We start from the raw sequence: 10,845 nt of genomic DNA on the forward strand, positions 1-10,845 counted from the left end.
TATACACTAGCATAAAGAGAGGTTTAGAAAAAGTATTTCTAAAGATCTTTTACCGTACGTTAATGAGCGAGGGCACAAGTCCCCTGGGCGTTAGTTTCCCTGCCAGTCGCCCCCATTAGTATGGGAATAGTGGCGACGGGGAGAGCGGGGGGAGGGTGGTAGCAGTACTCACACATCCCAGTGACAGGGGGAAAATGCAGCACACAGCATACACTGTAAGCTCCACAAAGATGGCGCCGATCTCCTCTCTCTCTCTGCTGTAATCTGGACAGTCCGGGAGCGTGTCCAGGTCACAGCATGGAGCTCTCCGTGTTAAGTCTAGGTGTCGGATTGCGACTATGAGATCCAATGCCCAGGGCGCTGCCATAAATGCGGTAATGTCGTTACACACAGCAAATCCTAGATGGCAGCACCCAGTTTTTCCTTAAAACTAGAATTAAATAAACTAAATAAACAGTGAGTTTAATTTTGTATTAAAAATACTTGATCCCACAATCACTATTATTAATACAAAAATAAAAAAATCAACACCTTACCTTTAAGAGCGGTATTATTAGAGAATAGATTTGTTACATAGCAGAAGCTGCATGGTCTGTAAAGCTATAATCCCTGCATACATGCCATGCCTCTCATATACTATACTTACTTCAGGAGCTTGCCCTACACTAAATGTAGCGAAGAGTGGTGTTATTATAGAATTAGCCCTGAAAAGGACTGTTGGTTTAATGTTCTACCTAATCATGTTAATTGTCACTTTGGTACATCTAGTTAGATGGCAGTTACAGTGCTGGCCAAAAGTATTGGAACCCCTGCAATTCTGTCATATAATACTCAGTTTCTTCTTGAAAATGATTGCAATCACAAATTCTTTGGTATTATTATCTTCATTTAATTTGTCTTCAATGAAAAAAAAAAAAAAAATTGTCATAAAGCCAAATTGGATATAATTCTACACCAAACAAAAAAGGGGGTGGACAAAAGTATTGGCACTGTTTGAAAAATCATGTGATGCTTCTCTAATTTATGTAATTAACAGCACCTGCAACTTACCTGTGGCACCTAAGAGGTGTTGGCAATAACTAAATCACACTTGCAGCCAGTTGACATGGATTAAAGTTGACTCAACCTCTGTCCTGTGTCCTTGTGTGTACCATATTGAGCATGGAGAAAAGAAAGAAGACCAAAGAACTATCTGAGGACTTGAGAATCCAAATTGTGAGGAAGCATGAGCAATCTCAAGGCTACAAGTCCATCTCCAAAGACTTGAAAGTTCCTGTGTCTACGGTGCGCAGTGTCATTAAGAAGTTTAAAGCCCACGGCACTGTGGCTAACCTCCCTAAATGTGGAAGGAAAGGAAAAATTGACAAGAGATTTCAACGCAAGATTGTACGCATGGTGGATAAAGAACCTCGACTAACATCCAAACAAGTTCAAGCTGCCCTGTTGTCCGAGGGTACAACGATCTCAACCCGTACTATCCGTCGGCGTCTGAATGAAAAGGGACTATATGGTAGGATACTCAGGAAGACCCCACTTCTTACCCCGAGACATAAAAAAGCCAGGCTGGAGTTTGCCAAAACTTACCTGAGAAAGCCTAAAACATTTTGGAAGAATGTTCTCTGGTCAGATGAGACAAAAGTAGAGCTTTTTGGGAAAATCCATCAGAATAGAGTTTACAGGAAGAAAAAAAGAGGCATTCAAAGAAAAGAACACGGTCCCTATAGTCAAACATGGCGGAGGTTCCCTGATGTTTTGGGGTTGCTTTGCTGCCTCTGGCACTGGACTGTTTGACCGTGTGCATGGCATTATGAAGTATGAAGACTACCAACAAATTTTGCAGCATAATATAGGGCCCAGTGTGAGAAAGCTGGGTCTCCATCAGAGGTCATGGGTCTTCCAGCAGGACAATGTTTCTCTCAAATACCTTGCATTGGCAAAGTGCCTGTGAGCGGCGCTATTGCGGACCGCTCTGCCCCAACACATGACTCCCGGGGCTCCATGACCTCAGGGATCTGGTAATGTCAGGTCAACTTCCAGCTGACCTGACATCACCTCGTCCGCACCCAGTCTTCGTGAGTGACTGGGCTGTAGTCGAAGTTTCACCGCTCGTCACAGCCCAGCGTTTCTCCTGCTTGCAGCACTCTGCAGTGAGGGAGGAGACAGCAGGGAGGTGAAACCCCGCCCACAGCCCCAGTCACTAACGGAGACTGGGGTCGGCCGCGGTGATGTCAGGTCAGCAGGAAGTTGACGTGACATCACTGGATCCCCAAGGTCATGGAGCCCCGGGAGTCATGCCATAGGGAAGAGCGGTCAGCAATAGCGCCGCTAGCAGGCAGTATTTCCAACGCAATTTGAGGTATTTGAGAGAAACCTTGTTTCTCAACATAATATCGATCAATTAAATAATAAAAAGGGGTGAACCACCTCGTTAAAAAAAAGAAACAAACTTACATGTTTGATATCTGTGTTATCCCACTGCAGGGTGATTGTGAATATTTTTTGCACACTGTCAGCTTTCATATAATAATTACCGTATTTTTCGCTTTATAAGACGCACCGGATTATAAGACGCACCCCAAACTTAGACATAAAAAAAGGTAAAAAAAGAAAAATGGGGTCCATCTTATAATCCGGTGTTCTCTTACCGGAGGGGGGCAGCAGTGGTGGTGAAGCGGGGTCACAGGAGGCAGCGGATTTGCTGGCAGGCACGGCGGGTCAGTGGCAGCGGCGTCCGGGGTGGCAGCAGCCGGGGGATCCATGGTGGTAGGAGCCGCGGGGCACACAACACCCGGCCGCTACCCGCACACAACACCCGGCCGCTGCCCGCACACAGCCGTCGACCGCCGCCTGCACACAGCCGCCGACCGCCGCCTGGACACAGCCGCCGCCTGCACACATCACCCGGCCGCCGACCGCCGCCTGGACACAGCCGCCGCCTGCACACATCACCCGGCCTCCGACCGCCGCATGGACACAGCCGCCGCCTGGACACAGCACCCGGCCGCCGACCGCCGCCTGTACACAGCACCCAGCCGCCGACCGCCGCCTGGACACAGCCGCCGCCTGCACACATCACCCGGCCGCCGACCGCCGCCTGGACACAGCCGCCGCCTGCACACATCACCCGGCCGCCGACCGCCGCCTGGACACAGCCGCCGCCCGCACACAGCACCCGGCCGACCGCCGCCTGCACACAGCACACAGCCGCCGCCCACACACAGCACCCGGCCGCTGCCCGCACACAGACGCCGACCGCCTCCCGCACACAGCACCCGACTGCCGCCCGCACACAGCCACGGGTACCCGGCTGCCACCGCACGCAAGCACAGGTACCCGGCCGCTTGCACGCAGCCACAGGCACCCGGACGCCCGATCACCGCACAGACAGGACCCCCAAGTACTGCTATATTCGCTTTGTAAGACGCACCCCCCATTTTCCTCTCAAATTTTTGGGAGGAAAAGTGCGTCTTATAAAGCGAAAAATACGGTACCTATGATGGTTTAAAATTTACGCTGGCAGCTGTGCGTATTGTATGACTATCAGTTTTTTTCATGTGCCACATACTCATTTCTACATTTTAAAATGCTGTGTATTCGTGTATTTCTTTGTATTTTTTTGTAATAAAAATGAACTTTGATTTAAAATCATTTGGATTTTCTTCTGGGTAGTTTTATAGGCATTAAGAAACCTTGTTTCTCAACATAATATTGATCTAGTAAATAATGAAAAGGGGTGAACCACCTCTTTAAATAAAAGAAACAAACATACATGTTTGGTATCTGTGTACTCATTCTGACCAGGGCAAACATTGTGCAAGATGATAACTGAGAAAGTCCACTAATAAACAACAAAAAGTTATAATAAATACCAATATATAAACCAAAGGAAAATGTCAGTCTAATGGATGATTAGACCAAGAAAGACGTAAAAAAATACTACTAATAATAATAAATATATAGAGAAAAATTGTTTATTATAAATATATAGTCGCAAACAATATAAAGAAATGGAGGTCACTAAAAAAATGATTTAAATTAAATCTGACTAAGTGACAGACCAACCTGAAAAAGAGACAAAAATATTCCCCTGCGCAATATCGCATAATATGAAAATGCAAATATATAGAATAGTAGCAAATAACAAAATAAAGTAGTAAAGGCTGAGATAACTGACATAGGACCTATGCACAAATAAGTAGATCGTTATGTAAAAGTGAATATCATATCAGAATATAAAAGAGTTACCAACTCGAGAGAAAAAAAAATGAAAATTGGGAGTGAAAGGGTTAAAATCCTTCCAGTCGACATGCAATAGTTGAACAAGAGCTCCCCGCCAGGTTCATTCTTCGGATGTTCATGATGGGTTTACTAGCAAACTAAAAAAATAATTGCCTATAAAATCTAATTAGGTTTAGGGTACCTCATTAATTCCTAAATATGTAGAAGGTTACCAGGCAGAGCTTACAGGGCATTAAGGTCAACATTTCCACTAGTGACCCCAGGAAGTCTTGTCATAGGGGTTTGGGAAAACCAGGATGGTGCTTATAATTCAGATTTCACTTTTTTTTGTGTAAAAATAGACTTTAGTTTGAAGTATACAGGAGATCTTTGTTAAAAATAACATTCAAGTAGATGACCCTATGAAAACGTTCTTTTTACCGACTCTCCAATTTGTAAAACCTATCTTATTTAACATTCCTAGGTAATTCTTAACTAATATACGCAGTCCTGTGTCCAGAATTCCAATCTATTGTGATTACAGAGGGTGTCTCTCTCTGGAGGATCTGTCCTGTATGACACAGAAGCCCAGTGATGGGAATGGATGTACGTGTGTGGCGGAACCTAGAATGTATGGACTCTTGGTGATATATATATATATGCACACATGTGAAGGCATATGTATATGTATGTGCTCTGCATACATGCATCCTGGCAGCACAGATGAGAGTTCATATGTATAAGCATGTCGGCAATCGCCCAACGAAAGAGCAAAATTGTGCTCATTCATATGGGGGATTGGATTGTTTATGGAGGAACAAAAATCCTTCTTCTCGGCAGCATGTTGTCCAGAGCAAACTGCAGAAGAGATGTGATACTGTAAGGGACAGATTGAGCTACTAGTCATTCTTCTGTGCCCATTATTCGTCCTCATCCTGCGTAAAGAGAACGGAAACAAGCACCGGAGGAGTTGAATATTGTTGATCGCACTCATTTACCAATCTGAACTCATGGTTGAGTGTGATGGTGCAATATGTGAGCATTTAGGGACCTACTTTAAACTTTTGCCGAGGGCCGTATTTTGTCTAAAGCCAGCCCTGGGTATAGGAAGGTTAGCAGAGGGAAGAAAGACAAGAAGTTTAGTTTTGGAAAGATTCAGTTTCAGATAGAGAGAGAACATGATGTTAGAGACAGCGGAAAGACAATCCCTGGTATTTTCTAGTAATACAGTGGTGATGTCAGGAGATGATGTGTACAATTGGGTGTCATCAGCATAGAGATGGTACTGTAAACCAATTCTGCTGATGGTCTGTCCAATAGAGGTAATAATAGGAAATGACCATTTCTGGATCGAGAAGTGATTCTGTTTGCATGGGTCAACATTCCTGCTTTCAATTCATGTAAAACTCTTGTAGCTCATAAGGCCAAAAGAGGTCAAACAAAGTACTAGAGGGGTGTCTCCAACAAGCTGCCCATTCAATGTATGGGTGAGTCCCTTAGATTTTATTTGCTTTTTAACCCTAGAACGTATACCTGGGGCCTCGCAGGCCTGCTAGGTTACTTGTTTTCTATTGTAGTTTTCTATGGTTGCGCATTCTAGGGTTAATAATGTTTATTGATAATTTCATATATTTCTTAATCATCATTTAGTGCTTTACTTTCCTCTACAATTCTCTACTATATGTGATTTTAGTTTGCCTTTAATTGATTTTTGTACCTTGCACATCTTGTCAATTAAATGATTTAAAAAAAAAAAAAAAAAAAGAAAACGGCTACTCACCTATATGAATTTTCTGATGGGCAACAAAAAATGATTTTTTCTTAAAACATTTCCCACATTCTGAACAAGAAAATGATTTCTCTCCAGTGTGAGCTCTTTGATGTCTGAAAAGACTTGTTTTTGATGTAAAATATTTCCCACATTCTGAACAGGAGAACGGCTTTTCCCCTGTGTGAATTCTCTGATGTTTAACAAGATTTGATTTTGATATAAAACATTTCCCACATTCTGAGCATGAATATGGCTTCTCCCCTGTGTGACTTCTGTGATGAATAACAAGATTTGATTTGTTTGGAAAATATTTCCCACATACTAAACATGAAAATGCATTCTCCCCTGTGTGAATTCTCTGATGTGCAACAAGATTTGTTTTCTCGTAAAAACATTTCCCACATTCTGAACATGAAAATGGCTTATCCCCTGTGTGTATTTTTTTATGTCTAGCAAGATGATATTTGTGAGAATAACATTTCCCACATTCTGGACAAGATAAGTTCTCCCTTGTGTGAATTATCTGATGTTTAGTGAGATTTGATTTGTCTGCAAAGCATTTCCCACATTCTGTACATAAAAATGGCTTCTCCCCTGTGTGAATTCTCTGATGTTTAACAAGATCAGCTTGTCGAGAACAACATTTCCCACATTCTAGACATGAAATTGACTTTTTTCTGATGTAAGATATTTTATGTTTCATAACTCTTCTGTTATTTTTATTATTCTTAACAGTCGGAAATAACTCAATAGAAAGAACCTGTTGAAAAAGATCACAAGAAAGATCTTTGCTGTGAATGGCTGGCACTATGTCTTGGATATTGGCACACTTTTCATATGTATCTGGTGTGACACTATGGTCACCTGCTTCAACATGTGAAAATATTGGTTGTTTTCCTGAGATCCTGGTACAGTCATCTGCCAAAAATGAAAAAAAAAATAAATAAAAATATTATGGCATTTGTTTTCCTTACAATTTTTATGTATGGGTTAAATAATGTTATATTTTGAAATATTTGACTATTAAGGATGCAGCAATATGATATATGTTTATTATTTAAATTTTATTTCATTATTTTCATTTTGGGAAAAGAGAGTGATTTGGAATGAAAACCTTTATTTTTTTTTAGTCCAGCATACATTAAAAAATAAGGCATACTCACCTTATCGATTCTCAAGGCTTTGCGTTTCCTCTTCTGGCCATACAAGTGAACACTTCAACCAATCACTAATGCTAGCGGTGACCAATGTGATCAGTAATTGGCTGCAGCAATCACATTTCCTAACATTCACAACACAATGGCCCGGTTTCATTAAGATTAGGGTTGTTTGAGGCAGTTTTAATAAAGGGGCATGGCGGAGTAAGAGGAACATGGCACACTATATTTAATGAATGAGGAACATCTTATAAGTGGTGTGTGACTAAGGGACTGGAGTAAAGCGGGCTTTACACGCTACAATATCGTTAATGAATTATCGTCGGGGTCACGGTATTTGTGACGCACATCCAGCTTCATTAACGAGATCGCAGTGTGTGACACTTATGAGCGACCTTAATCGATCGCAAAAGTGGTCAAAATCGTTTGCCGCGGAGAGGTCGACCTGAAACAAAAAATCGTTTTCTGCTTATTAGCGATGTTCCTCGTTCCTGGGGCACCACACATCGCTGTGTGTGACACTGCAGGAGCGACGAACATCTCCTTACCTGCCTCCACCGGCAATGCGGAAGGAAGGCTGGTGGGCGAGATGTTTACGTCCCGCTCATCTCCACCCCTCCGCTTCTATTGGACGCCAGCCGTGTGATGTCGCTGTGACGCCGCACGAACCGCCTCCTTAGAAAGGAGGCGTTTCGCCGGCCAGAGCGACGTCGCAGAGCAGGTATGTGCGTGTGACGCTGCCGTAGCGATAATGTTCACTACGGCAGCGATTTTTGCTAAATTCTGCATTAAGCAAAAGGTTAGCGATTTTTCAAAGTGTTTTGCATAAGCACTTTTATGTATCAGTGACCATGTATGGAGATTGACCCTCTATTTTATTCTATAAAGCTGGGGCAGGTCTAGCCACTAGGCCATTTATGGCCCACAATGCCATTTGCTATGGCACTTTGGCAGATTTCTGTTCAGCCGCAGTGCTTGGACTGCCCACCCTTTAATTCTTCCCTAAACAGGGCGCACAGCACATAGTGTCAACTACTGAAGGCTAGATGATGTCCTTACACAGGCCACTGTCAGCATCAGGATGTTCTTTGTGGGTGGAATTGGCAAGCTCTGCGGTCCTGCCCTATTCATTCCTGAGATGAATGCAGCAGCCTCCTATGTGATGTGTATGCGACAGTCTTGTTATCTTATATGTGATGTTCATACAGCAGTATTGGTGTCTCCTATGTAATGTATATTCAGCAGTCTCAGTGCATCCTATGTGATTTACACATCAGTCTCAGTTTTTCCTATGTGATGTATAGAGCAGACTTGGGGTCTCCTATGTGATGTATATACAGCAGTCTGAGTGTCTTCCATATGATGTATACAGCATACTCTGTCTTCTATATGAATTACACATCTGTCTCAGTGTATCCTATCTGATGTATATACAGCAGCTTCAGGGTCGTCTATGTGATGTGCACACCAAGTTCAGTGTCTCTTTGTGATGTATATTCATCAGCCCCAGTGTATATTATGTGATGTATATAAAGCAGTCTCAGTGTCTCCTATGTGATGTACACAGCAGTCTTAGTGCATCCTATATATGTATACAGTAGACATCCCACTGCTTGAGTTCTATAAATCTAACGTGACCAGTAATGAATCTCCCAATGTGAAGACACATACAGTGTAATATACATCTATGTTTGGTAAAACTCTCTGCTTTGGGTTCTTTACAAATCGTCACAAAGAGCAGACTGCGCTTCCTGACATAAATCTGGAAAATCAATCGGGAGTATCAACATCATCAATACCACCTAACATCACAAGCCTCACCAATGAGAAGCAGTTCCAGCCATCACATTAAGGGGAAAATAATTAAATGAAGGACCAAACCTTTAAGTTGATAATTTTGTGTGACCACTAATGATGGTAGCCATATGGTTCTTAGCAGAAAAATAGATCACCACCCCTGTTGTAAAGCGATATTTAAATTTTGCCCATTTAACCAATGCTCAGAATGTGTTAAGAAAAAAATATAACTAATATGCAATATATCCTAAAAAAAAAAAATCACAATTGTCTCAGCAATGGTATGAGAAGAATCTGTGTCTTCACTGAATGTAGGGGTCACTACTCACCTTTGCAGTTATCTGTAGGAATTGCCTCTGTACACCGCTCATTTTCCCTCACATATGTCTCTGTAGTATTAATATGGGTCAGATCTTTATCCTGAAACAGAGATTGTAAAATTCACAGACAGATGGGGACATTGTAAGAAATTCTTTAGACAGAAAATATACTAAATTACTATGACGACCAAACATGACATGATAGTAGTAGTTATCACATAGCTGTAGGTCTCCTGTATAAATCCAACCTTTCGACTCCTAATTCTAAACAGAAGTCTCCATAACCAGAAAATTGTGAGAAGATGCAGACAACATCTAATGTGAACTGTATACTCTTTGAACTCTGTGAAGACTTTCCTTTCCATCTCCCTTAGATTGCACGATCACTGGTAATCTGCTGTTCTATCAAGAGTTGAGCAAAAAGACTTCTGCAGGCTAGTCCAGTATCCAGTCCTTCAGTGCACTCAGATAAGGGAAGTCTTTACTTTTGTAGCCGCCATCCCTGTTTCGGCATTCTAGTATTTGCTAGACAATTCTACCTCATTATGTTACAGAACAAGGCACTCCATGATAAAGTGGGCCTATTAAACGCCAGAGGCACCGAGGATGTCGATTGCAGAAGTGGGCATCTCAAAACTATTTTACTCAACCAAAGTTATATCCTTTCTGTGTTGAAGCTTAATTCAGATGCTGGTTATGTGACTACACACAACGTAACAATTCCTGATAGGCTTCTACATGAGTTAAAACAAGACTGAACACAGACCTTCACAGCCGTCTACACATCATAGGAGTGATCTCATGACACCTTCTCTCCATCTACCTGATGATCCTGAGCAACATTGGGATTTCCTTGGTTACAGTCCTGTGGAAGACTCTCTGGTGTTGTCCTCTCACTGGATAGAACTGGAGGAAACACATACAGGGACTGAATTCATTCTTTACATACAGATAATTATAGGCCGTGTGTATTTAGTCCTGTCTATTACCTTTTGATGTGAGGGGCTGGGGAACCTCCATCATGACGTCCTTGTACAGATCTTTGTGTCCTTCTAAATACTGCCACTCCTCCATGGAGAAATAGATGGTGACGTCCTGACACCTTATAGGAACCTGACACATACAATGATACCGTCATCCCCCGATCCCTTCATAGCGTTACTGTATAATGTCCCAGCATTCCCAGCAGTGTCACCTCTCCAGTCAGCAGCTCAATCATCTTGTAGGTGAGTTCTAGGATCTTCTGGTCATTGATGTCCTCATGTATCAGGGGGTGAGGTGGAGGTCCTGTGATTGGGCTCAGGGGTCTTCCCCATCCCTCAGACACAGGGTCCTGACAGCATTCACTAGAGGTCTTCTTCACTACTGTGTAATCCTGGTTATGGAGAGACACATTAATAAACCTCACTACAGACATTTCCAGAGTCCTCACCTCTCCAGTTCTGTCCATCTGTTATTCACATAGATAAGAATGATGTAATGCGACGTCATCAGAATCTCTCACCTCTCCAGTAAGCCGGAAGAGGATCTCTAGGGTGAGGTGTAATATCCTCTCCGCCATCTTGTCCCTGTCCCTATCCAT

General features: G+C 42.6%; 1 protein-coding gene across 1 annotated transcript; it reads right to left on the bottom strand.

Annotated features, from left to right (window-relative positions):
* Positions 1-3,992: 3,992 nt before the first annotated feature.
* Positions 3,993-10,371, bottom strand: LOC142311944 (uncharacterized). The gene is made up of 4 exons (XM_075350814.1): positions 10,253-10,371; positions 10,087-10,169; positions 9,273-9,363; positions 3,993-6,907 (listed from the first exon to the last, which is right to left on the bottom strand). The coding sequence occupies exons 1-4, from the start codon at positions 10,335-10,337 to the stop codon at positions 5,991-5,993; spliced, it is 1,176 nt and encodes a 391-aa protein (XP_075206929.1). The 5' UTR covers positions 10,338-10,371; the 3' UTR covers positions 3,993-5,990.
* Positions 10,372-10,845: the final 474 nt, after the last annotated feature.

This window comes from Anomaloglossus baeobatrachus, chromosome 5 (genome assembly GCF_048569485.1).
Source record: "Anomaloglossus baeobatrachus isolate aAnoBae1 chromosome 5, aAnoBae1.hap1, whole genome shotgun sequence".
Lineage (NCBI taxonomy): Eukaryota > Metazoa > Chordata > Amphibia > Anura > Aromobatidae > Anomaloglossus > Anomaloglossus baeobatrachus.